This window comes from Dermacentor albipictus, chromosome 1, assembly GCF_038994185.2.
Source record: "Dermacentor albipictus isolate Rhodes 1998 colony chromosome 1, USDA_Dalb.pri_finalv2, whole genome shotgun sequence".
Lineage (NCBI taxonomy): Eukaryota > Metazoa > Arthropoda > Arachnida > Ixodida > Ixodidae > Dermacentor > Dermacentor albipictus.
In genome coordinates, this window is record NC_091821.1 from 507,166,278 (window position 1) to 507,193,022 (window position 26,745).

Genomic DNA, 26,745 nt, shown 5'->3' on the forward strand with positions numbered 1-26,745 from the left:
CATTAAGAGACAGGAAAAGAGCGGTCTGGATCAGAGAGCAAATGAGTATAACCAATATTCTAATTGACATTAAGGGAAGGAAATGGCACTGGGAAGGTCATGTAATGCGCAGTTTAGATAACCGTTGGACCGTTAGGGTTACAGAATGAGTACCAAGAGAAGGGAAGTGCAGTAGAGGACAGCAGAAGACTAGGTGGTGTGACGAAATTAGTCAATTCACGGGTGCTAGTTGTAATAGGTTGGCGCAGGACAGCGGTAATGGGAGATCGCAGGGAGATGCCTTCGTCCTTCAGTGAACATAAAATAGGCAGATGATGATTATGGTGATGGCAATGATGATGATGATAATGATGATTTATATACCTTGTATTTATGTAAATTTTTGTTTGCATAGTATTTAGGAGCCTGAGGCAAACCAAAGTAAACTTCATCTTACCCTGAAAGTTATTTATTCCTGCTATTAGTACTAGCTCTTCGAACATTGTGGGTGCCATGCGGTCTTTTTCACAAACTTGTCTCGAATATTAATTTTCTGGCCTGTTCATGATGCTTAGAAACAGTATATTTTACTTTTGAGTTTGTTCTTCTGAGAGGAAACAAATCTCTGATCCTGTCCACAAGCTAAGCCGTGACTGCATGCTGTATCATATATGATGCAGCGGTTAATGCTTGCCTCACAGAAACACCTTAGTGTTGTTTTCGATAAAAGCATCGCTGAAGGCAGTAAACAAGTGCACTGGTATTTGTGCACTCTGATTTGGAGTGTAGAGATAGTGAAAGGGACTTCTTTATTCACAAACCTTTTGAATGTTGTGTGATGAGCTGCCACCATATGTTTTCTGAAGAAAATATAGCTTAGGAATTATTTCTAGTGTTACAGTTGCTATGTGCTTCACTTGTAGTGAGGACGCAGATTCTGAGTTTTCAGGTAAGTATGTAGGGCTTTTTTGTGCGAGAGCATTACTTGGATCATTGTGTGACCCCATCGTCATCAGAAAGCTGTGGCAGAAAAAACGGCACACAGATTATGCCTTCTTCGCCTAACTGAAAGAAAATGTGGCCACCATGAGGATTCAAGCCCCGCTGCAACTGCTACCACTCCACAGCTGAGTGTGCTAACCACTGCAGCACCTTTGCATTGCGACACCGTTATAACAGGCAACAGTGATGAATATCTTTGAGGCTGTGCACGGGGTTGGGCTGTGCCTTGCGGGCAATTCACTAGATGGTGCACGATAGGAGTGGCACCACTGTTGGCACTATGGAGTCTTCATCATCCAAAGTTGAATCGCTCGCATCTATACCATTGGGCGATGAGATAGCAAGGCATGGCCAGAGGCACTAGTTCACTGCCGACGAATTATGAGACCGTCGCAATACAGAGAAACGGGCTGAGCTAGCTGCTTCAGCCAAACAGTGTTCACCATCCAGGTCCCCAACAATGCTAAAGGCAGAGTGAGTGGCTCCTGAGCAAGCACGGCAAGCTGGCAGCGGCTGTAGCTAGGCAATTTGCACCCTCCTCGACAAGCAGACAAGCAGGGAACACAGCTGCGTGGCGAGCAAGACGGCAGCGAGAAGCAGAGCAGTGGCGACAACAACAACGTTAACTGTGCGAAAGCAGGAATGCCAAGTGCAAAGCGGCAACAAAGCAATTCATCAAAACATTTGTAGACTATTTGTTGGGAGGTATTTGCAACGTTTCCGATAGCACTAAACTTGGCAACATTTCGCCACATCACTAATCTCAGCAACACACTTAGGGACAGGTAATGCTCTCACATTTACACATTGTAAGAGTTGCTTAGGTGCCCCCATAGTTTTTTTTTTTTCATTTTGAATATATTAAGCTGGAAAGAGGAGTTGCAAGTGTTGAATCGTACTATATGATACACTAGAGTGCAAGCGCTTAAAATGGCACCCCTACTGCTATGCAGCCTTGATGCTTACTACCATGCCTCTCTCTGTTCTACACAGGAAAAAATGCAGAACTAGACAGAGCAGCTGAAACAATGCTGCTGCTTTTATAAATTCCTGTGTCTACATCGATATCTCTGCAAGACACAATTATGTGCACATTTCTTCGTATAGGCAGTGTCTGTAGTGAAGCACACTTTAGGCTATATTGTCATGTTATACTTAAATAAATGCTATGCCTTTCGTGTGCAAATTTAGCGTGTGGCTTTGCTTTAAAATACCATTATTTTTATGCATTCTTGGTGTATTTGGCACATCATTCTAAGGTGTGAGGTGAAAGTCTGGAAAAATGAGGTTGTGGAGCATGAGCCTGATCTGAGGCCACAGTGTGCACCATGCAGAGAAGTACCGGGCCCGGCTATGCGACATCCTGCTGAGCAGCTTTTCGGGAGGCACATGGAAGGTGCAGTTGGCCATCATCAAGACTCTGCACACATTTGTGCTCAGGTGAGTTCTGCGCTGCCCCTGACAGCTGCTGCATGCTTTACCTTCTGCAGCTGCTCCGGTAGTCCATTGCTTGCTGTGCACAGTTTACCATTGCAAGAGAATGTAAAAAAAAAAACAGCAGCTCCAAAAAGAAGAAAGAGGAAAGACCTTTTGCTATGCACATTCAGTGACATTTTTATTGTTGAAATGTTGCTGTATTGGCGTAATAGTTGCAGTATTGGTTTGGCATAAATATATCGCATCTTTATTAGGAGTGTGCGAATATCGAATGGTGTTAAATTTCATATCATATATCGAATCTAATAAAGAAAAAAAAAAGAATGTCGAATTGAATATCAAATATCAGAAAACAGACATTTATGCTTCCAAATTTAGTGCAAGAAAACGGAAAGCTGCACATGCTCAGGAGGCTATAATCACATTACTTAACAAGAATCTTGCCAGCTATCAATAACTTCGGTACCTATGAATCGAGATGCATAGTATGCTCTGCTGTTACTATAGTGAATCCCAAATTAGTATGCCTGCATTAATAGCCACTCGGTTCGTATACGAAAGTATGGAAAATAATTTTTATCAATGGAATATCTGTCAAATAGAATTAAGTTCTTTTTTCCCTCTGAAGCTGAAGAAATAGCAATGTTTTCTTAAATACCAATGAAGTATTCAGTTTAATAGTGGGCCAGACTGTACTTAATGGCAGTCTATTACTTAGAAGTTCTGCTTTCCTGTTTTCTTCCAGAAAACAGGAAGGTGTTTTCATGTTTATGGTACGTTGTTTCTGTGGTTTATGGGCAGCTTGTTGAAAGGGTCCTGACCACTTTTTGTGGAAGTAGAGAAAGGCATTCGAAGCGAAAATAGGCCATTTCAGAAATACTTTTCCTCCAAAGGTACTTCAATTTGTTCAGCAAAAGTTGAGCTATTATCAATAAAACATCGCCTCCGCTGAGCTCCTGTTCCTTCTTCAATGCCTTGCACTGCGAAGGCTATGGTAGAATGGGACATGCCCACAACATTCCGCCTTCTAAATGTCACCGTGGCGCGCAGTTCAAATTTCATTTTGGATGTTAACATAGATGCTACAACTTACGATTTTGGTGCCTATGATGCACTAAATGTAAGCCAAACGTGGTTGTCATCAGTGAGGCACGGTGTGCTTAGCCAGTGGACTCGTTGTGGCACCCCGCGGTGTACCCGGTATCTACGCTACGTAGCCAACTGGAGCTACCAATAGTAGCTGTATATGGGAATCCGCTTTTTTACGAAAGAAAGCGTCCAGAAGAAAATGAGGAGCAGGCTTCTGTTGAAAAGAGAGCATCGGAGAAAAAGTTGACTTCGTGCTCCGCTTGCAAACTCCATGCACCGTTTGTGACAGCAAAACTTGGCTGAGATGTCCACAGCAGCCTATGCTGCCTGCGGATAATGTTATTTCACCAAGCCTGAGGAGTGGTTCAAAACTCCTTTAAAGCCAGTCTACGCAACAGACAAAAGGGAGGAATACACATCATGTCACTCAGGGCCGCACTTGTTGACTGCGGCACTGATTTTTTTTTTTTTTTTTAAATCCAGCCAGGGGTCAGTGCACTGTCACATATTTTCCAGCCCACCACGTAAAACCAAAGCTGTTCTTGTGACCTCGAAGCTACGAAAAGGGACCGTTGTGTGCCTATTAACCATCTAAGAAAGTCGTTCAGAACGAGGGGCCGCAGCACAGTATTTCACAAAGGTGGCGGCCATGAACATGCAACAATGATCCTGTGCACTCACTTTCGTTGGCAAGGTGGTTTGTCAGCTTTCTGAGGGTCATGTGACCGTTGTGAATAGATCTACATTGATTCAGTAACCATAACTTTAGTTTCAGACACCCGACACCACCACTCTGATTAGGCTTAACAGGCTAGATAGTGTGGCTAGTGGTGTGGCTGTGACGAAAATTCACTGCCAGCCGATGTGATAAAGGGCCGCAAACCATCATAAAAAGCTTGTCACTAATACAGTCGAACTGAACCCACTTATCACAACATTCAAGTGCCACAAAATTCCATTGTTATACCTGATAATTGTTATAAGTGGGCTGCATGAATAAAATTAAAATAGGGGGATGGCAAAGTTGTTGTATATCATATTGACCACAAATAAGACGGGGACAGAGGGAGAAAACACATAAACAGCACGGGCGGTATTTGTTGTTTTCTCCCTCTGTCCCCGTCTTATTTGCGGTCAATATGTTATACAGTAAATACCAACTAGGCCAATGTGAAGTTCTTCTGAGGCAAAGTTGTTGTTTAGAAAACTATAATGGAGGGGAGGCCATTGCCCCTCCCCACCGCCTTCCTCTATCTGGCTGTTGATTGTATTGACTCATTTAACTGTTTAACTCTGCTTCCTGCACGCTCCGATCGTGTGTAACAAGCCGCAGCTGGCGGCGTTCAAGAATGGCACTGCTATAACTGCAAAGTGGGGTCACGGGCGGCAAGTGACATTTTTTTTTTTTATTATTATTCAGATACCCTAAAGGCCCTTGTGGACATTACATATGCGAACTATGCCAAGACATCCCTTTGATGGCCCAGGAAGGGGCCTTTTAAAGAATGCGAGAAGGTTGCCGCGGCAGTCTCTCAGCTTCAGAAATCCAGAAGAAACACCAGGGCAAGATTGCTGCAAGCATCTCGCCACGTAGTTCTCACTGGCTTGGCACACACAAGAAATGGCCTTCCTTGTTTTATGTGAAGCTTGCCGACATCCTTGTTCAATGAATCCAGGTGCTCCACATAGTGCAGTGGAAGCTACCTCGCAAAAACAAAGCATTCATAGTTATATTGCGCTTAGTTTTACACTGACGATATTATGTGAAGGACAGGACGTAAATATCGGACTTAATATAGTCAATGTAAAACTAAACGCAATATAACCATGAACGTTCAACAACTAGCCCCTTTCATTGCTTTACTAAAAACAAAGCACCAAAGGGACTCAGTCATCTGCAGGGTCTGCTGCGAGGACAACATTGAGGCAGCCTGCCCTTCCGCAGCATCGCTTCCATGGTCGCCATCACTGTTGCCATAGCTATCCGTTGTAAGCATGTTCACGATGATCGCTTCATCGATTAGGAGCACTTCATTTCCAAATCTATAGCAGTGCACTTGCTTTTGACTGGCAACGCCATGCATTGGCGATGATCAGTGGTAGGATCATCCATCTTCCACTGCGGCAGTGAGTCAAGTGAGGCTGAGAAACCACATGGCCAGGAATAACTTTGACGCAACCGACAAAGATGAACACCAGCAGCAACTCATTGGCAGAACTGCACAGCAAAAGGAGCCAGCGAGCAATCTGGGAGCAGCAGCGCTCAGCGAAGATAACGCGGTCCATTCGTGGTCCAGAGGGTGGTGTGGCATCGCGTTATGGGCATTGCCCATTCATGTTTGGAGGGGTAGAAGGGCAATGGGAGAGAGGCACGCGAGGTTGGCGATGTGGAGAAGGCTGGAAAACAGCACAGAGCAACATGAAGTGGCTCGAATTTCTTTTTTCTTCTCAAGGATTTCGCATTTCATTACCTTTCAGCACGGACAGCCAGTAGCCAGACTTCATCATTATAACTGATAATGCGGCATGGGGGCATTGTAGCAAGTGGGTCATTTCACCTTAGAAAACATACAGAAGTTGATGGTGCAGCAGTTTCTCATTCTTATAACCGATATATTGTTAAAACCGGTATCATTATAATTGGGTTCGATTGTATGTTCATTTCATTTCATTTCATTTATTTACTCTCAAGGCCGTACAGGCATTACAGAGAGGAGTGGCAATAGAAAAAGAAAAAATATAGCTAATGAGGCAGCACATGGTCACAGATAGCCGACTTGAACACATCACGGTCTGTGATAGTGACGATGGATGCGGGAAGGCGATTCCAGTCTTGACTTGTTTTTGGGATGAAGGCTTCGAGGTATACATTGCTTTTACACTGAGGCACCCCAACCTTCATTTGATGATCAATACGGAATGACAAATGGCTCGGTGACGAAAAAAGTGTCATTTTTAGCTCATTATTAGTGTAGTATATTTTGTGAAACAGGCACAAGCGGGAAATTCAACGTCTAGTAGAAAGGAGAGGTAGTTCAAGCATTTGCTTCATGCGAGAAATGCTGGCTAAGCGATAGTAGTTAGAGAGGATAAACCTAACTGAGCAGTTCTGAACCGATTCTATGGACTGTGTTAACGAGCTAGTGTACGGGTCCCATATCGATGAAGCGTACTCAAGTTTAGAACGCACGAGTGTTTTATATAGTAGTAGTTTCAGCGGAACGGGAGCGACGCGGAAATTCCGCCTAAGAAAACCAAGGGAACTGTTAGCTTTGTTAATAACATGGTGGATATGCTTCTGCCATGACAGATTATTAGTGATATAGACGCCTAGATACTTGTAGCTGTCGACGAACTGAAGAGGGCAACCGTTAAGATCATAGCCCTGAGAAATGGACTGGTTAATCTTTCGAGACACCCTCATTGCTTTACATTTGTTAATGTTTAGTTTCATAAGCCATGCATCACACCAAGAGGAAATTTTATTTAAGTCAGATTGAAGAACGGAGAAGTCAGACTCATTAGAAGTTATGCGGTACATAACGCAGTCGTCTGCAAAGAGCCTTATGTTAGAAGTAACAGCATCAGGCAGGTCATTAATATAAATTATAAAAAGAAGAGGCCCTAGGACTGACCCCTGAGGAACACCGGATGTTACATTGCATGATTTAAAGTCATGATCATTAACGGAAACGTACTGTGTTCTATTCTGCGAGAAACATTCAGTCCACTGCAATCAAGATGGAGTGTGCTAAGTTTCAGTAATAGTAGTCGATGTGAGACAGTATCGAAAGCTTTCGCGAAGTCAAGGAAGATGCAGTCAATAACTGAAGCTCGATCTAATGCGGAAGACAAATCATTAGTAAAGGTTAATAATAAAGTCTCACAAGAATAATTTTTGCGAAAACTATGCTATTGTGACGCAAAAAAATTATTAGACTCGAGAAAGCTAATCAGGTTGCAGTAGATTATGTGCTCTAATAATTTGCATGGAATAGAAGGTAAGGAGATCGGCCGGTAGTTTAAGGGGTCATGTGTATCACTGGATTTGTGGACTGGAATCACCTTCGCCGTCCTCCAGTCGTCTGGAAGTGTTGAACTCTGCAAAGACTGCGTAAAAATATATGACAAGAAAGCAGATGAATACGCTACAGTACTCTTAAGGAATTTGTGATTTATGGTATCAACACCTGCCGATAAAGAAAGTTTAGCTTTCATAATCAAATTGTATATGCCATCTAAATCGATCGAAGTCGGCTCCATCTCAGGGTACGTAAAGGCACGTGCGGACGGTGAAGTATCTATTAGAGCGTTAGAAAAAGATAGCGAGAATGTGTTGTTAAAAACCGTTAAGCAAAGCTCACGGGGGACAGGAAATCCATCGTCAGTTTTCAGAACGATTTCTGTGGATTTGCATACGTTAATAATGTTCCAAAACTTAGGATTAGTTGTGAGCAGATGAGGTAGTGTTTCAAAAAAAAAGTAATTCTTGGCTGAGCGAATGGCCATCTTATATTCAGATGTGATAGCTACGTAGGCAGCTTTTGCTTTGGTTTCCCCAGATAGCCTGAAGCGTCGACAAATGTGTTTTTTTTTTTTTTTGTTGTTAAGAAGCTGTTTCAAACTTAAGTTGAACCAAGGAGCCCGATTGCATGATGATAATAGGCTGGTCGGAACATATTTTTCAGGTAGCGTTTGAACCTTGTTCTTGAAAAGAAGCCAGTCTTCTGCAATAGTTCTTTCCCAGAACTGAGGAAAAAAGAAATCGGCAAAACTTTGTAATTCGTTATTGATCGAGGAAAAATCTGCTCGACTGTAGTCACGAATTTTCTTACGGTGTTTTAGACGCTGTGGCGAGCGTACGAGATTTCGATGGAAGCGAAATGCGAAAACACCCATGTACTTAGATTTAGGTGCACGTTAAAGATCCCCAGGTGGTCAAAATTTCCAGAGACCTCCACTACGGTGTGCCTCATAATCAGAAAGTGGTTTTGGCACGCAAAACCCCATAATTAATTAATAATTACTATTGGGTGGTCGATAGCAAGCGGCAAATATCACGTCTTTGTTATTTATGTGAATACAACAGCACAAGAACTCAATTTGCGAAGGCACGTGTATATCAAAAGATGTGGTATCAGATGAAACAGCGATCAAGGTTCCACCACCACATCATCCTATTCTGTCATTTCTATAAATATTGTAAGCCTTACTGCATGTGAAAAGCTCCGAATTTTCAATTTTATCTGAAAACCAGGTCTCGACTAAAACAACATCTGCATTGCACGTGTCGATCAGCGCAGACAGAGCATCGCGCTTATTCATAATGGAGCGGATGTTAGTGAACAGCACAGAGTAATCGTTGTCATGCTTATTCTGTACGGCCGCCTGATGCTAACTCGAAGCGGGTGACGGGGGATTCGCAGGGAAATTTATTCCGCTGCTGCCTACATTACCGCTGGCAGTAGCAATACTGTTCTGCTGGAGTTCATAAACGGTATCGGTTTGAGAGCAATACGCGCAGTACATTTTGTTGATGAACAATTTGTTGTATCTGAGATGATACAATTGACCGGAAGACTTCCGAAATGCAATTAACTTATTCCTGGTCATTCTAGTTGCCCGACAGAAGTCTTCTTGAATGGATACCTCGGATCCTTTCAGTTTCTTCTTTTGTGTTAATGTTTTCCTTTGCTTTAAATGATGCCAATTTCACTACCACTGGTCATCATTTGTTATTTATAAAGGAACCTAAGCGATGTGCACGCTCAATTCCTTCTTCGGGTAATTGCAACGCGAAAAACTGCACAAGGAGTGCACAAACTTTTTTTTCGGTTTCCGCCCAAGTTTCAGAGGCACCATCGATGATACCATAGAAAATCAAGTTATCTCTTCTTGACCCGTCCTCAAAATCGTCCAGACGAGATTGCACCGATGCATTCTCACTTTTCATGGCTTCGGTAATAATGCCTCGGATATGAGCAGATTCCTGCTGAGTTTCAAGTGCAGTGACTTTCTGCTCTACGTGCGCTAATCTGGCATTCATGCTTGTAATACGCTCCTCAAGTAATTCTTGGTTGGCTTTCACTTCATTAAGAGTTAAGATTAGCTCAGTGTGACGCGTATCCATTTTAGTAGCAAGAGAGTTGATGGCCTCGAGAACCAGGTTAGTGCTACAACTGGGATTAGGCCCAGGGTTAAGCTCAATGTCTCCGGACATCACGACCAACTTCGTAACATGTACACAGTCGGCAAATAAACACCACAAAATGTCCGGGCATGAGACGAGCAGCAAAGCGCGATTGCTAGAGCGCTTACAGTAAAGGGAAGTCGAGTTACCAACCTGGATGTAAAAGAAGAACGGTCTCAGCAAAGACTGCGCCATTGCTGCCATCCCATGCCCACTGACGAGGGTCGTCATCGTTGGCCTATTTATATGCGCACCACAGGGTGATGCATGCGTTGATTCCATTGGTTTGGTGAAAAGATCCGGTGCGATGATTCCGCTGACGTTTCCGGCATGCGCAGATGAAGAGAACAGCAAATCGCCGCTTGATGCAAAGGCCGAGTTTTCAGCAAGGAAGGGCATAGTACAGGCTCCATCGAAGGGGCTCCAGGCACAGACAGGAAACAGCCCGATTAGAGGAAGACTCTGGATGTAAAAGAAGAACGGTCTCAGCAAAGACTGCATCATTGCTGCCATCCCATGCCCACTGACGAGGGTCGTCATCGTTGGCCTATATATATGCGCACCACAGGGTGACGCATGCGTTGATGCCGTTGGTTTGGTGAAAAGATCCAGTGCAATGATTCCGCTGACGTTTCCGGCATGCGCAGACGAAGAAAACAGCAAATCGCCGCATGATGCAAAGGCCGAGTTTTCAGCAAGGAAGGGCGTAGTGCAGGCTCCATCGAAGGGGTTCCAGGCACGGACAGGAAACAGCCCGATTAGTGGAAGAATCTGGATGTAAAAGAAGAACGGTTTCTGCAAAGACTGTGCCATTGCTGCTATCCCATGCCCACATGTGGTGGGTGAGCCACCCACATGTGGGTGGCTCATCAGTGATTGGTCGTGAAGTCACGCACACAGGTTAGATTGACGGCCATTGAAGTGGTGTTTGCGTCCACGGTTTAACAGCCGGCAACTACCGCGAGCACTTTGCCAAGTTCGTCTGTGTGCTCACGTGCAGGTAGAGAGCTCTCAAGTGCGCGAATCTACATGCATGAACGCTGAGCTTGCATATTCGATGCGACCAGCGTGCCTTCTGGTGGCTAATCAGACCAATCTTCACACATGCTCTAGTGCTTTCCATACGCACCTCTGTTGTAGTTTCCTCTGTCCATGTCACATTAATTGTTTCGATTGGTATCGTCGACCTGGAGGAACCTTGCACAGATAGAGTTCACACGCCGTGGGAACGCTGCGTGCGTCATGGCACCGACAACGGATGAGTTATTTACCGAAGCTATCGATATTCAAAAAGTCAGATATTCTAGATTCATGAATGGAATTATTCTAACCATCACTATTCTATTTGAAATCGAATATTTGAGTATTCGCACACCCCTCATCTTCACAACCCTCAGCAGAGACTTGTACCATGCAGAGTGCTGTCACACAATCGAGGTTGTTGCTCAAGCACACTTGGAAGTTGAGCTATTCTGTAAAGGCCCTTTTACCAATACAACTCGGTGACTGCAATCATAGCAAGAATGCACTCTCAATAATAATTTGTACAATTTGTCTCTCTTGGACATGTACTTATGGCGAAGTCTTGCCACACTAAACCTTAATTCAACAATGCCTACTCAGGGCAAGATTTCACAAGAACATCAGGTTTGACTATGAAAAAACTAAAAAATTACTTTTTTCACTTCCCGGCTTGGAAGTTGACCATAAGTATTCACACTGCTGCCAAGAGTATTGCAGTTTGTTGTGCTTGGAATTCTGCACACATTTTTCTCTCTTGGTGGTTATTTAGGGGTGTCACCATTTGAGGCAGCATTTTCTTCTCTGCACTGCAAAGCTTACGATTGACCCAAGCATGCAACACATTTGTAATAAATAATTAACACTGCAATATGGGCATAGTAATGTCCATTGCTCCCTCTGTGTCACCGCATTGTCTTGTCATGCTTTAGCAATGTACAATCATGTGCAATATGAGCTGCAATGCATGACTTGTGGTCAGAGTGACACTGTCAAGAAAAAGTGCAGAGAGCTTTGCCATTCCAGCAATGCACCTACCCCTGCTTTCTGTCGTCTGCTTTCTTCGTGGAGTCACAAAAAAGAAAAAGAGAAGAGTTGCGAAGCTAGGGAAGCAGTGTGCCATGACAAAGCACACTGCGTTTGACGTACTGCTTGTCCGTGCTGCTTGGAGGGCCAGTCCGCGTATTGTCCCTCCACAAGGAAAGCGATAAACAAAATTCATGAGGGTAGTCGCATTGCTGAAATGGCAAAACACTCTCCACCTTTTTCTAGTGAGTGCCACTGCATCCACAGCGAACGCATTGGGCAGAAGCTGAGCTTGGGTCAACATCATTAAGCACGTTGGGATTAAGTCACATGTTGACTTAAGCTGAGCTTGGTATGTTCCCTTCACACAACACATGTGCGCAGGCTTTCATGGCCAGCACAGCCATCTGAGGAGGTGGTGTCCATGGCCAATGGTATTGTCCACGTGGCCTGCGAGGCTTTGGGTGAGTTGTCACAACTTGTCTTTGGAACTTAGCAGCACCATGCATTGTGAACTACTTTTGAAATGCTGCTGTGCTTGTCAGGCCAGATTCACTTCCTACTGGGCCTCTGCAGCCTTATAATTTTTGGGATGCACTACATGCACAGATTGGATGGTGCATATGTGGCTCATCGTCGTCTTCAGTGAAATCACGGTGTATGCACGTGCTAGGCCTTGATTTTCTTTCATAAGTTGCACTGAATTCTGCTAGAGATGTTGTGGTATAGAGCTGTGGACAGACTGACCATCTGAAACATCGACTTTGTAGGGATAAGGGGGCCTGGGGGAGGAGGGGGGGGGGGTTGCCAACAGCGCTTCACCTCGGCACACTGCTTACCGTGGTTGGTTACTGTGATTGTGAGGTTTTAGTATATTTGATAACAAATTGTTTGTGCAAGTGTGGATTTTGCATGAAGTTGTCCAGTAGCAGATCAGCCTCCATAAAGTCACCAGAGCAATAACTGGGTTGAAGCATGGACCCATGGTTTCGTCACTGCGGACCTTGCCACATGCAGAGACAAGACAATCGAGTACCATGTCGGCGCAGTCGAACCACAACAGGAACATGACAGTGATGATGGTGCTGACAGTTGCTATAAGCAAACACCCTGGAAGGCTCAGATGCTAAATGCCATCAATTTTCTGCAGTGGAAAATGTGCACTAGCAACTTACGGGAAGAAATGAGCACAAGGTTTTACACTTACCAGAATGGTCAGCTGAATGACATTGAGCGAAGAAAGGCCTCGGAAACCACTAAAGGCTTATTCACCCAAACATGATCACCATGAGTAAGCATAATGTCCTATCATAAGAAGCCAACAAAGACAGGGAAATTACTTGTACTTACAAATTCAAGTAAGGAAATAATTCTTTGTTGGTTTTTTATGATATGATTCATAAAAATCGGGTCCCTCGGTTTACTCCCTTTCTTCTCCTTCCCTAAATGTCTTACCTTCATATTGATGCCTTGTCAAGCAAGGAATTGTGCTATCTAGGTGCCACGTGTAGGTGATGGCCAACAAACAGAATCTGGCATGTTACTTGAACTTTATCATTTTTTCTTCTTCATAGCGTCCCGTGGTCTTTGTTGGTTTACTTTTAGAGCGCAGCTCTTTGGCACCCATATCACGTCGCGGTCGTGCCTCGCCGTTGTCCCTCGCAGTAACCAGCGCCGTAGCCGGGGCCTGCATGCTGCTCTAGCTGGGCGCGCTCCTGGCGCCATCTCTTGCGCACGGCAGAAGCCTTGCTCTCTTCGCTCCTCCTCTAATGCCACCCCTGTGCGGCGGCAATCAGAGCCAGCTCGGTGGGCACTGATCTCCACGATGTGCTGCTGCCCAAGCCGAAACGCATAGCCGCCGCCGTTCACCACTAAGTGTATGCCGCCCTCTCCCCCCCTCTCTCGTGGCGGCGACCACGCGAGAGCGCGTGGTGTTCTCTGGGTGTCGAAGTGCCGGCTTGGTATTAGTAGATCATGGTGCGCACTTTTCAAGCTGAAACGCAGAGCCCCCTTCAGTTGACTCGCTAGCAGCGTCAATGGCGTCAGTCAGGCGCTGCCATCTCTTCACCGCACAATGTTCCTATGCGCCTATGCACTGCCTCCCGCGACCTCCCGATAAGAGAGGCAGTTGCGCCATGCTACAGTCCATTTCCGGCGGCTGGTGCGAAATGTTTCGCATTAGGTGGATTGTCCGAGGCTCACAGACGGTTTAGCCAAAACAGCTGAAGAGCTGCACTCAAATTTCGCACTAAGAAGTAACGTAATCGTCGGCAATTTTTTGTTCCTTTAAGCAAGTGTAATGTGGCTCATGCGCATGGCTTTCGATGTATAAACTGTGTTGTATATGAAATAAACCTTTAGTTGGGCATTAGTGCATGTGCATTTCGTTTCCCTTCTGTCTCAGCTTTTGTTTTCATGCCACGAAGTTAGATCTATTCTGGTCACACGGATTGTGGGTATGTATGTTTTCTGAGGTACCATGAGGTCTGTATCATGAAGATTCTACTGCTTTATCTACATCGGCTGAGGAATATTGCGTGTATTGTGCAGATTGCTCATGCTGATTTGCTGAACTGTTACTGATTGCTATTCTTACTTTTGTGAACCTTTCACCAGAAATGACAAAGTACTCCAGCCTTTGTCTTGAAGCCCTCAAGCTGCTGAAGACCTTTGTGGACCGAATACAAGGTAACTCTGCTATAGTCAACACATTGTCCAGCTCCTTGGGTCTTAATTTTGGTGTAGACATAAAAGTAGCATAGAAGAAGCATACTCTTTATTATAAAAAAAAAGAAAAATTACTACCTACTTGAATGTTGCATTGCACTTGCTTAAAGGTAATGTTGCTTATCAGCAAGCATGTCAAAATTGTATTGAAATGTATGCTGATTGGAAGCCAGTGTTTTTGGGGTTCATTGGCATCTCAATGTAAAATGATCTATTAAGTAACATCATGTCAATGAGCAAATCTTACCACCATCAAATTATGAAGTTAAACCGCTTGAATATGACCTTTTCAGAAGGCGAATAGATTGAACCTCTGTGCGAGTTAGTAATCCATGATTTGAAGAAAATTTCAGCTCAGAAAAAAGATGTTGATAATGAAATTGAATTCAATTGTTTATGTATGTTCTTAAAAACAGCATACAAAATCCTTCTGATTTGGCATGCAATAGAAAGACAAAGAGTTCTTAGACAAAATACATGCAACAAAATGCATGTAACATGCTCAAGATAGGTATAACCAGTATAACTAGTATATATTGTGTTTAAGAATAGAGGTATCATTTATTAAAATGTCAGCATTGTCATTACTATTCGCACTGTTAAGTAAACATCACAAACAAATTATGGGACTAGGATTACTAACTTTATTTACTCTAAACAACGTTTCCACCTAGATTGCCCTCTCGAGAAATAAAAACATGCATTGAAGCAAGAAATGGGCATTCAATATACCCATGAATGCTCCTCTGGAAAAATACAAATTCTTAAATTTCTCGTCACCAATTTAATGCTTTCATGTTTTACTTATTACAAATTATCATTTAAGTGTAATACAGTAGACGTCCGTTAATTCGACTCGGGTTAACTTGATCCGGACCGAAGGTTCCGGTCGGCACCCACGCATTTCTATGGAGACAAACTTTCATTATTTTGATCCTAAACTTGGTCTTCGCTGGATAACTTGAACTTGACTAGCGTGCCTGACCCCTATTGTGACCCCACTAGCGACCCTTTCAGCTGCAGTGAATGCATTGAACACACGTCATCCATCCCCTGTTGAAAATGTCTATTTTCGTCCTGCCCTAGGAGGATTTTCAAGCAATAACCATAGCTGACAATGTCTGATTATGGTATTGACCCAATTCTAACGTGCAGCTTTCTTTCTTTATTCATGGAAATTGGGCCGAGAATCGCCTGCGCATTGCATTCGAACACAAAACGAAAACTGCCTTCGCGGCATCTGCATGCTTTACCGCATAACACAAGTGCGCTGCGGTGAACCTCACTTTAGACACCCAGCTACCAATTTGCAGCACATATTAGATCCTTGCTCATTTTTCTTGCTAAAAACTCGGGTGTATGTAAAATTCATACTTTTTAGGAGCTTTAATGCCATTTCTACGTCAGTTTTTGACTTTGTGCATATAGAAATTGGGCACACATTTGAATCGGAGCCCTGTTAGAATAGGGCAAATAGTGCCAAATAAATCTGCATTGTGTTTTGGTGTTATTTCTACTTCTTGTTCAATTCGGTCCGGCAGATAATTCAATCCATTTTGTCTTTCCCGTCTGGGTCAAATTGACGGAAGCTGACTGTAATATAAACGACACATAAACCTATCAAAAGTATACTAATAAATCTGCATTGCACTTTTTCATTTTCCTCCTGAAGAACAATGCCAACGCTATTCCATGCTGTTGAATTATATTTAAGTTTACTAACTAAACATTGAAACAATGTAATAAAACAATGAGAATCACTAAAACCACAAGTTATTCGGGATATAAAACCAAGAACGCTAAAAGACGCACCGATACGGTTAACATAGGTTTACCAAATTTTAGGTTACTGTCAAAATGAACACCTAGATATTTAGTTGCAGACTTTTTGTTCAACAGTGTGCAATCCAGTGTGTATGCAATTCTTAGTATCCACTTTTGCATGGGCCCCAGAAGGGCCTGCGCAGTATCTGTAAATAAAAAAAAAAATGGGCAGGGCAGCTTTTTCATGTAAAAGACAAAAAAAATCATTTTTTTGCATTTATAGCGCATAGAACAGCATCATTTCACCACTGAATTAACATCATCTTGTAAAGCATGATAGTCCTTAATCTCTTTAACAGGAGCAAACAGTTCTGTATTGTCAGAATACTGTAGTAGTTTGGCATTTGTAATGCAAGGAGTGGTATCATTTATAAACTTGTAGAAAAGACCCAAGAATTGAGCCCTGGGGTGCACCATGGCTCACAATATATGGTTCTGATAAACTTCCTGATACATGAAGAGAATTTTTATGTTGATACAAATAGTCCTTAAGGAACAAACAAAGAGAATCACTGGCATTGTACATGTTTAACTTATGTATTAGAATGTTGGGAATCACCAAAGCAGAAGCTTTTTGGAAAATCAAAGTAAACGCAGCCTACCTAACCTCCAGCCTCAACATCATTTAGAAAAGACACACATTTGGCATCTGCAGATCACAAAGGCATGAAGCCATGTTGTCGCAATAAATTTTGTATTTCAAATGAAAAGAAAAATAATGCTTGCTTAAAACAACTTCAAAATGTTTGGAGAAAGCACTGAGAGCAGTCTGTAGTTTTCTATTTTCCCACTGGCACCAAATTTGTGCACTGGGACGACAGTGCAGATCTCCCACATTTCTGGAAACCATTTTTGCTCAAAAATTAACTTCAGAATGTGTGCAAGACGCTCCATAAGCAAACACGCACATGCTTTCACAATAAAAGCTGGGACACCATCAACTGCTAAAGAAGTTTTCAACTTCAGTGACAATATAGCAGCAATCACATCCAGCGATGTTACCATATTGACAACTAAGTATTTAGCATTGAATATATCATCGCACATGTCCATCAGTCCTGGTTTCAGTAATGAATTGACAGAATAAATATAGCTGGTGAAAAAATTACGGCCTTGTGCATCTTCATTTTGCCTGCCCCCCCCCCCTCCTTTTCTTTTTTTCTTGGCTGAAACTTTTTTGCAATGTTTTCAGTAGCCTCCCTGTGCCACAGGAATTTAATCAATGTTTTGGAAACTGTGTTGCAGCCACTCAAACATCCTGGATTGTGGGGCCATCTTCTGAGAAGCTGCAGTGCACGGTATCAGCAGTGGCTGCCCGAGACAACGTAGAACTCAAAAACTTGGCCCAGGAAGTGGCTGACGTCCTGGCTACATTTACATGATGCCAGATGGACAGCAATAGGAGACACGCAGAATAAAGTTTGTCCTCTCTACTTTGTTGGCGGCTGCTTTAAGGGGGGACACGGGCCTTTGAAAACCAAAAAATCGCGAACAAGTCAATTTTTCGAAAACCACATATTCGGGCAGTATGTCTTATAAACTACAATTTCTGTAAATATCAACATCTAACTTATCGCGAAACTATTTCAAATAAAGTTTATAATGAGCCGCGGCAGCCCTTGAGCTGCGAGTGAGTGCTCAAAATACCCCTACTTGGCGCAAACACAATTTCTCCACCGCTCCCCCGAGCGCCGCTGTTTTGGTGGTGTTTTGTTCGTGTGTTCTTGTGCTTCTTTTTCCCCGCCCCCCGCGGCGGTGGCGGTAGCGTGGGAGAGGCTTAAATCGTTCATGATTGGAGGGCTCGCGAGAGCTTTCAAGTTTCCTGCGGCTGAGACGCAAAGCTGAGATTGGGTGAAATGCGCGCTCCTCAAGGACGCGGGGGAGACCACAACTCCCATTGGCTGCTGCGTGCGATTACGTAGTGTTCTGCATAATGTGTAATGGCTCCTCCATCACCAATGCCCTTTATGTGTTCCGCTTGCCATCATCTATCTTTGCAGCTGCAAACGGCTGCAAAGATAGATGATGGCAAACGGAACACACAAAGGGCAATTTCTGCGATTGCTGCGCAGTCGGCCACGATGTGCCCAAAGAAACTCAAGACGCTATGTGCGTTCGGTGCAAGGAAGCGTTCTATGAAGCTCGTCCGCATGGCGAAGCTCGCCGCTTGCCCGCTCGCCCACGATAATCGCACCGATGGTTCCTGTGGGGTAGCTTCCGCTTCATCTACGCTAGAGCGTGGTTGCGCCAACACTTCTAGCAACGTGACTCCTGCTTCACCGGCGCAAGAATTTATCGTGACGAGTGCGGCTGGTGTCTCGTGCTCATCGACAGCGGCTTCCACATCCTCTCTTTCATCTGCCTTGGACAGTGCGATCGCATCATCCACTGTGCACTTGAACACACGTTTCCTGACGTGTGAGGAGAAAGAGGCGGTGGATAAAAAACTCGCTGCTTTGCAACGAGGACTTGGTGCTATGTCAGTGACAGATCCCGATCCTAAAGCTGCCACTGCCACAAGTGAAGGCGAAAAATTTCTCCTTGTGCAAATGGATGCCCTAGGCGACCTGCTATCCAAGACCCCGTGCCAGCGGTGCTTCGTAACTGGGATGAAAGTTTAAGGAGGCACCCAACTTGGACTTGCAACAAAGCTTGAGCTGCTATGTTTACATTGTGGAGTAACTTTCAAGATTGTTGAGTTCTACTCGTCAGGATGACTCAATGGCCTTTGATGTGAATATAAAAGCCATTGTGGCAACAAAACAGATAAGGAAGGGAGAAACAGCCCTCAATTACTTTTGGGCAGCGATGAACGTGTCCAATTGTGACCTAGCATCAAAATACTTTTCAGAACCGCAGAAACAGTGCATAGACAAGTTCTATGGAGAATCTGCTTCTGCTGTGAAAACCACCTACTAAGAAGTGGATCCATATTTCAGCAGGGATATCACAGTAAACTTTGATGGAACATGGCACAAGCGTGGCCACACGTCCCATATTAGGGTTGGTGCAATTATTGAATGTCATACGGGCCTAAGCTGGATCGTCATTGTTTTATCGAACCAGTGCCTTGGTTGCCACGTAGGACCAAAGCCTGGAGACTGTGGGGATGCGCGACCCTCGCGCCTCCCCTGATGTTTTTCCCGCATAGCGCGTCTCCTGTAGTGCGGCTTCGCCGCGTATGCGGCGGTCGGAATGGTACAGGCGCAGTCCGAGAGATGGCGAGAGTGTTGCGCTGCTAACGCCGCGAGGTTACTTGGGCGCCGAAAGGAAGGCGCTTGCTCTCTTGGGTTGGAGCCAGCCAGCGGGACGGCCGTGCTGCACGTGCAGCGCGGCTCTTTCCCGGCGGGTCGGCGCGCGGCGGGGGACGTCTCCCGCGAGCGCGCGGCGACCGATGCATCTGCGAGACCGCCTCGCGTAGCCGCCTTCGAACGCGCCACGATTCGCGTGACTATACACGCGAACGACAGGCGTTGGGATCCAGCATGGAGCGAACATATTCGCTCGCGAGGACGCGGTGAGTCGGACTTCTAGATTTGTCGCGCGCCCATCGGCATGTTTTGTGGATACCAACTCGGCTAGCAGGCATTGATGTATGAAAGGTGCAATAAATGCCCTTGTGATTGTTTACACTACTGTGTTGTCGTTCCTTTTTCCCAAGAGTACGGTGTGAGATATCCCCACATCAGACCCCACATCTGGCTGCCCAACGTGGGGCTCTTGGGGGATCCGACGATAGTCTTAACAGTTTGCTTCGTTCGAGACCTTTGTTTGAACCGAAGCGTAGGCCTAGCGTGGATTTTGATCGCTAGCGTCAGCGGCGTGCTTTCTTGAGCGAGGCGGCGGTGGCTGTAGTATGTTTGAACATGTCAACATACTAAGCCTTTTCGCTAGTGTTTTTTTTTAATGGCATTCGTTGGTACGAGAGCCACGTGGTCTGCATCCTGGGAGAGCGAGGCTGAGCGCCCGCGGAGCAGTGGCAAGCCTGAAGCGAGTGAGTAGGGAAGCCTCGTGGGTGGTCCGAATTTCCTATGTAAATAGCTTCTTCTATCTCTTTGACTCGGATGAAGTCGCGGCTCTGGGAGCCGGGTGGCCGCGGGCCACGGGTGCCACTACGGGCCGACTGGTATTGCGGCCTGGCACGGGGAGCTCCGACACCGTCGGGACGGTGGGCGCCGTCAACTCGGATGCTGTGTGCACCGAGCGGAGTAGGACCACCTCACAGAGCTGACGTCTCCTCGCGGCTGCCGGTTTTGCGCCCATCTTGGGTGTTGTTTTTTTTTGGATGCCGGTTGTTGTCAGGATAGCGACGCTTTAGGCCTAAGGCTTTACGAAGCTGCCTGTCGCACGTGGAGGGACACAACCGGGTGGACCGTGGCGTTGAGGCGTTGCAATTTGCTTCCCTCATTCTATTTAGCCTCGCACGAATTGAAATTACTCGTTCGACTCAAGGAAGCGAGCTTCGTTCACGTGAACTTAGCATCTGAGTAGCTGCCCGATCTTTGCTAGCCGAGTTGAACATCGTACCACGTGGGCGATACGCATGCAGAGTTCCTCTCCCTTGCACTACTTTAGTGTTTGCCGAGTGTGTTGAGTTTACGCAGCGTGATTGGAGTCACCCCTGGCTTGCTGTCACCTGCACATCGCCTGCGCTGCTGCCCCGGACTACGATCGAGCCACCCCGGGCGATGGTGATGCTGTGGCCAGTTCGGCGGCCTCCTGTATCCAGCTCACAACCCTCGGCGGCGGACAAAAGAGCCGGCGGTCACCGACAGCTACTGCGGCTCCCGCCAGCAGGGCGAGTCGGCGCGAGCGACGCTTGCTCGTACCGACTACTGCGTCGTCGTCTCCGGAGCCCTGGCCTGGGATCGTGCCGTCGAGTCTACAAAGCGGCTGCTGTGACTGGCGGACGCCAGCGGTGCACCCAAGGACAGTCGGCTCGCATGTTATGGACAGCGTGTATACATTTCTTCGGCGCGACCACTGTTGCATGTAGTATCTTGTTCGCGAAGCACGGGTTAATGTTAGACCGTGTCACATGTTTCGCCGGAATAAGAAGTGATTTAAGGTTGGGGGGATGTGGGGATGCGCGACCCTCGCGCCTCCCCTGATGTTTTTCCCGCATAGCGCGTCTCCTGTAGTGCGGCTTCGCCGCACATGCGGCGGTCGGAATGGTACAGGCGCAGTCCGAGAGATGGCGAGAGTGTTGCGCTGCTAACGCCGCGAGGTTACTTGGGCGCCGAAAGGAAGGCGCTTGCTCTCTTGGGTTGGAGCCAGCCAGCGGGACGGCCGTGCTGCACGTGCAGCGCGGCTCTTTCCCGGCGGGTCGGCGCGCGGCGGGGGACGTCTCCCGCGAGCGCGCGGCGACCGATGCATCTGCGAGACCGCCTCGCGTAGCCGCCTTCGAACGCGCCACGATTCGCGTGACTATACACGCGAACGACCAGGCGTTGGGATCCAGCATGGAGCGAACATATTCGCTCGCGAGGACGCGGTGAGTCGGACTTCTAGATTTGTCGCGCGCCCATCGGCATGTTTTGTGGATACCAACTCGGCTAGCAGGCATTGATGTATGAAAGGTGCAATAAATGCCCTTGTGATTGTTTGCACTACTGTGTTGTCGTTCCTTTGTCCCAAGAGTACGGTGTGAGATATCCCCACATCAGACCCCACAAGACCCAGGCTACGTGAGCTGGCAGGAGGATCATGTGTGCCAGAAAAACACTGACTCTAAGTCTGGGAGGATGGAGGCTGAGGCAGCTGTCATCCTTTTTTCATGTTCAGTGCCAAGCGCAACCTCCGTTACACAACGCTCGTGTCTGACGGAGATAGTGCCACCTTCTCTGCCCTTGTTCAAGAAAATGTTTATGGACTGGTCCCTATTTCAAAAGAAGAATGCCTGAACGACATCCAAAAGAGAATGGGGACAGCACTATGCAACCTTTTGCAGAAAAGTGACAAGGCTTTAGGAGGGAAGGGCAGGCTGACAAAGGCCCTCATCGACAAGTTGACCGACAATTATGGCTGAGCAATACGGAACAATTCCAACGATGTGACTGCAATGCAGTGTGCAGTGATGGCATCGTATCACCGCGTGACATCAACAGACGAGGATCCTCACCGCGACTTGTGCCCTGAGGGTGCAGACTCGTCGTGTCATCATAACGCCTGCAAGAGTGATGGTGTACCACCTCCAAAGCATCGGTACAATCTTCCAGGCTATTTTGCAGAAGCACTGCTACCTGTTTATGAGCGCCTCTCACAGACTTCTCTTCTGCAACGCCGCCTCGGAGCAAAGACGCTGAATGCATCATAATCATTTCACTCCCTGCTGTGGTTCCTGATGCCCAAAGAGCAGCATGCATCGCTGAGTGCTGTGGAGACTGCACTGCACGAGGCAGCTTTAAGATATAATGCTGGCTGCCACTCAAGAGCCAGGACGAGCCGCCTTTATACTCAATATGCTGGTAACGAGCGCCACAGATGCGCGCAGGCAGTCCAAATTTTAGCTCCTTGTGCACAGGCCAGGGCAGTGCGGAAGCTCTTCTGCATGCGCTTCGATGCGACGATAGGCTAAGGTCGATGTTCCCGACTGCAAAAAGCAGAGCACAGTCTTAGATTCGGTGTTTCCCTGCCGCTGCTGCTGCCGCCGAATGGCACCAACATATTCAAAATACTTTTCTAATGTTACCAATATTCTGCGTATTAAAACACAGGACCGCATATCCAATGTTACCGTGAGCTACTATCTTCCATAGATTGGAAGCAACTTTTAAGAAACTCGCCATCCCGGCTCTGCGAAACTGCGTGTACAGCGAATCTGTTGAAAACCACCACTACAACTGCCGAGGGGTGTATCCTATGCTTTACGGCTTGAGTAATGGCGGTAGTGCTATTTTAGAGTAATGGTATGAATGGTAGTAATAGTAATTTTGACAGCACGCGGACGCAAATAGCAGTGCTATAACAACATTTTAATCAGTCACTAGGCTGGTTATTTTATATGCGAAAGGCTAGGGGCGCCACATCCCACGTCGCAAGCTGGCGTCGCCGCGGCAGCTTGCGCAACAGTAACCTTTACCGGAAAATCTATGCGGGGAGCGCTACACGCTTCCCATTGCTATTACGAGTGCCTTATAACTGGTTATAAACGACAAGAAAGGGGGTAAACCGAGGGGCCCGATCTTTATTAGTCATATCATAAATACAATGAGCAACTACAGTGGATGTAAAACTAACACTACACAAGAATGCACTTAACGGTTCTCCAATAAACAGAGTTCAAAAGAAAACAAATGATGAGATACGCAAGGCCGGGCAGCAGCAGCAAGTCCATAAAACGTGGAGTCGGCGGCAAAGCTTTTCGAAGAACGCTAGCAAGCCGTTCTCGTTGTGGTGGATGCGATTCCTGTCCTGGGTTTCCCAGAAGTCTACATCTGACGACTTCCCTCGAGCAGGTTGAGCTAACTTGAGGCGAATTACCGTGAGCTTCCTTGCAGACGTTGGTAATTGTCATCTCTTACGTCAACCAGTAACTCGCAGTTCAGACGCGGCTGGGCGGCCCAGGCGATACTGGACGGCACTAGCTCCTGGACTGCTTCTCAGCAGATCATGGCTCGGCTTCTAGACTGCCTAGCTCGGTCTAAAACCTGCGTTTAAGCAACTTCTGCCGTCCCTATTTCCTTGCGTCAGGGAACGGCAGATATTGATGACGATCCAATCAACTTCACCCAATTGTATCACGGCTCCTTACAAGTCCTTGGCCGCACCCCTTTGAATTAGGGGCGAGGGAACGGGTGATTCCCCCCTGCTGTTAATGGTCGCGCACTTGTACTGCACCACACAGGCACAAACGCACACAGTTGATGTCGTGGCGAACCTCTATTGTGCGTTGACAAACACATAAGAAACGACTGAAGCCGACTATACGGCGCCAAACGTTCTGACCACATACACTGTCAGCAATTCGTGGACACGGGATTGCACAGACACCACATATTTCGGGGAATTCGCACCCCTCCAGTCATAGCAAGCTTCTCAATGCACGCGCGGGGCAGAGAATACACAGGGGTTCCTACAGAAAGCTGTCGATGCGTCCCGGTGGCGCCAACTAAAAATCTGAATCTCTAAACCTGCCTTCGACTTTTTCGGCCGCTTGCCCGAGTGGCCGGTGTCAGGATTGGGGGCTCAATCCCATATCTCGTAACCCGTCGTCAAGATGGGAGTCCAGCATGAATTCGAAGGTAGCTGGCCCACGCCGTCGTCCAACTTATCTACGCTGAGGACGTTGATGAAGGGAACGACTGCTTCTCATCGATAACGAGGAATAATGACTGCGAGAGGAAGTACGTCAGTCTAACACGACTGCTTGAGAGAGTGTCGAGCATCCGCACAACAGCGGTTTATAAACACTCGGTCCCCCCTTGATTCCAAGGGGGCGGAAACGTTCGTCCAGTCATTGTAAACACGCCGCCTCTCCCCAGGACGGCTTACAGACGCACACACAGGTTCACGGTCCGGAACCGACGTCACACGGACCTCGTAGAACTCGTGGCTGACCCCCGCAGGGCGGCCGGGTGCCCCTTGCGTCTCGGACGGCGCGTGGGAAGGAGCCGCAGACGACGTTCCCGCGGCATCTCCCCCGCTCGCGGCCGACCCGGTTGGCGGTGCCGTGTTGCGGCACAAAGCCTGCTTCGTCGAACTCAGTCACAACGGCGACGAGGCTAGAGCGTAACGCCAAGGAAAGTTGCCGACCCTGTCGCAAGTGGCTGGCTAAACTTGCACTTCAGCTGGCCGTTTTTAACAGCGCCTCCATGGCCCGGAAAATCTCGACTGTCCATTGCTGACAACCGCTGGGCAGGAAGAGAACGGCTGGTGGCCAGGAGCTGATGCCTTGGCTCGCAACGACCACTTGCGTAATGAAGTCACCGTCCCAAAACGTCCAACAAGGACAGGCAACTGCAAAACGAACCCCACAACATGGCTCTGCGCCGAGATGACGTACCGTGGCTCTCACTTTAGACCCGCTAGGCTTCAAAGAGAACATAATTGCAGAAAGAAAAAAATGCTGCATTTCGCTATGCCAATTTTTTGAAGCAATTTCGTGCTGACAAATTCAGCAATCATGGAGGGAATCCTGCTAAATGAGAGAGGATCTTCTTTAACAATATTAACACTAGTAACCCTAAAGTTTAGGCGGGACCCTCAAACACAGAATTCAAATTAGCCTGCTCAAACCATCTGCATTTCCATGCAACTTTCCCTTCTTATATCTAACGGAGAAGTTGTACTCTTGGAGAGTGAGACTCCATCGGAGCAGGCGGCCATTTTTGTGTGACATTTTATTGAGCCACGTCAGAGGACAGTGGTTGGTCTCGAAGATGAGCTTCGCTCCGCACAAGTAACACGACAACTTCTGGGTGGCCCAAACTAAACAGGCGCATTCCTTCTCTGAAGCGCTGTAGGCTTCCTCTCTTACATTTAGTTTACGGCTGGCATAGATAGGATGCTCCTTGTTATCGTCGCCGACCTGACTAAGTACCACGCCCTTACCTCTGTCGCTTGCGTCGCATTTAACTGTGAATTCCTTTGTGTAGTATGGCGCGCGAAGCACAAGACGAGAAACCAATAGCGTTTTCTCACTTTGGAAAGCGTTCTCTTTGCCCTTATCCCAGTGTACGCTACTCGGTGCTCCCTTTTGGAGGGCGTCCGTTAATGGACTTGCCATTTGCAAGTAATTCGGAATGTACCGTTGATAGTACCCCACAAGTCCCAAAAATGAACGAAGGTCTGTTTTCGTGCGCGGCTGAGAAAATTCTCCAACCGTATTTTCAGCTCGGCCGGCCGTCTCATGCCCTGGTTGACAACATGGCCCAGATAAGTAACCTGCGAACAACCAAACCTACACTTTTCCGCTTTCATTGTTAAGCCGGCTTCCCGCAACCGTGAGAACACCTGCTTGAGGTGCGATACGTGTTGTTCCCAGCTGTCCGAAAAAAATGCTACATCATCAAGATATATATGGCAAGGCGAACTCCTGCAAGTCTTTTAGGACAATAACCATTAACTTAGACAAGCTATATGGCGCGTTCTTCAGCCCGAAGCTGAGTGCGAGAGGGCGAAAAGTGCCTACAGGTGAGATGAATGCGGCCTAGCGGCTGGCACTTTCTGAAAGGGGAACTTGCCAGTACCCCCCGCACCAGATCGATAGTTGAAATGTATTTAGCAGCGCTAACTCTTTCAATTCGTTCCTCAACGTTGGGTATCGGGTACAGCTGATCCCTAGTGATGGCGTTTAACTTCCTGTAGTCAACACACGGACGAGGGTCCTTGCTAGGGGTTCCTACCAGTATTAGCGGTGACGTACGTAGTCACTCTCAGCGGGCTCAATGACTCTCAACTCTAGCATGCGCTGTATCTCTGCCTCCATAATCTCTATCTGTCTTCGCGAC

General features: G+C 46.7%; 1 protein-coding gene across 2 annotated transcripts in view; it reads left to right on the top strand.

Moving 5' to 3' along the window:
• LOC135907568 (proteasome adapter and scaffold protein ECM29) overlaps positions 1-17,730 on the top strand; it is a 505,292-nt gene extending 487,562 nt beyond the window's left edge. For both annotated transcript variants that reach the window (XM_065439250.1, XM_065439249.1), the window contains exons 43-46: positions 2,316-2,421; positions 12,128-12,207; positions 14,360-14,431; positions 17,540-17,730. In XM_065439250.1, the coding sequence (XP_065295322.1) occupies positions 2,316-2,421; positions 12,128-12,207; positions 14,360-14,431; positions 17,540-17,676 (395 nt within the window). In that variant the 3' untranslated portion in view covers positions 17,677-17,730. The remainder of the gene's footprint in view (positions 1-2,315; positions 2,422-12,127; positions 12,208-14,359; positions 14,432-17,539) is intronic.
• The last annotated feature ends 9,015 nt before the right edge of the window (positions 17,731-26,745 follow it).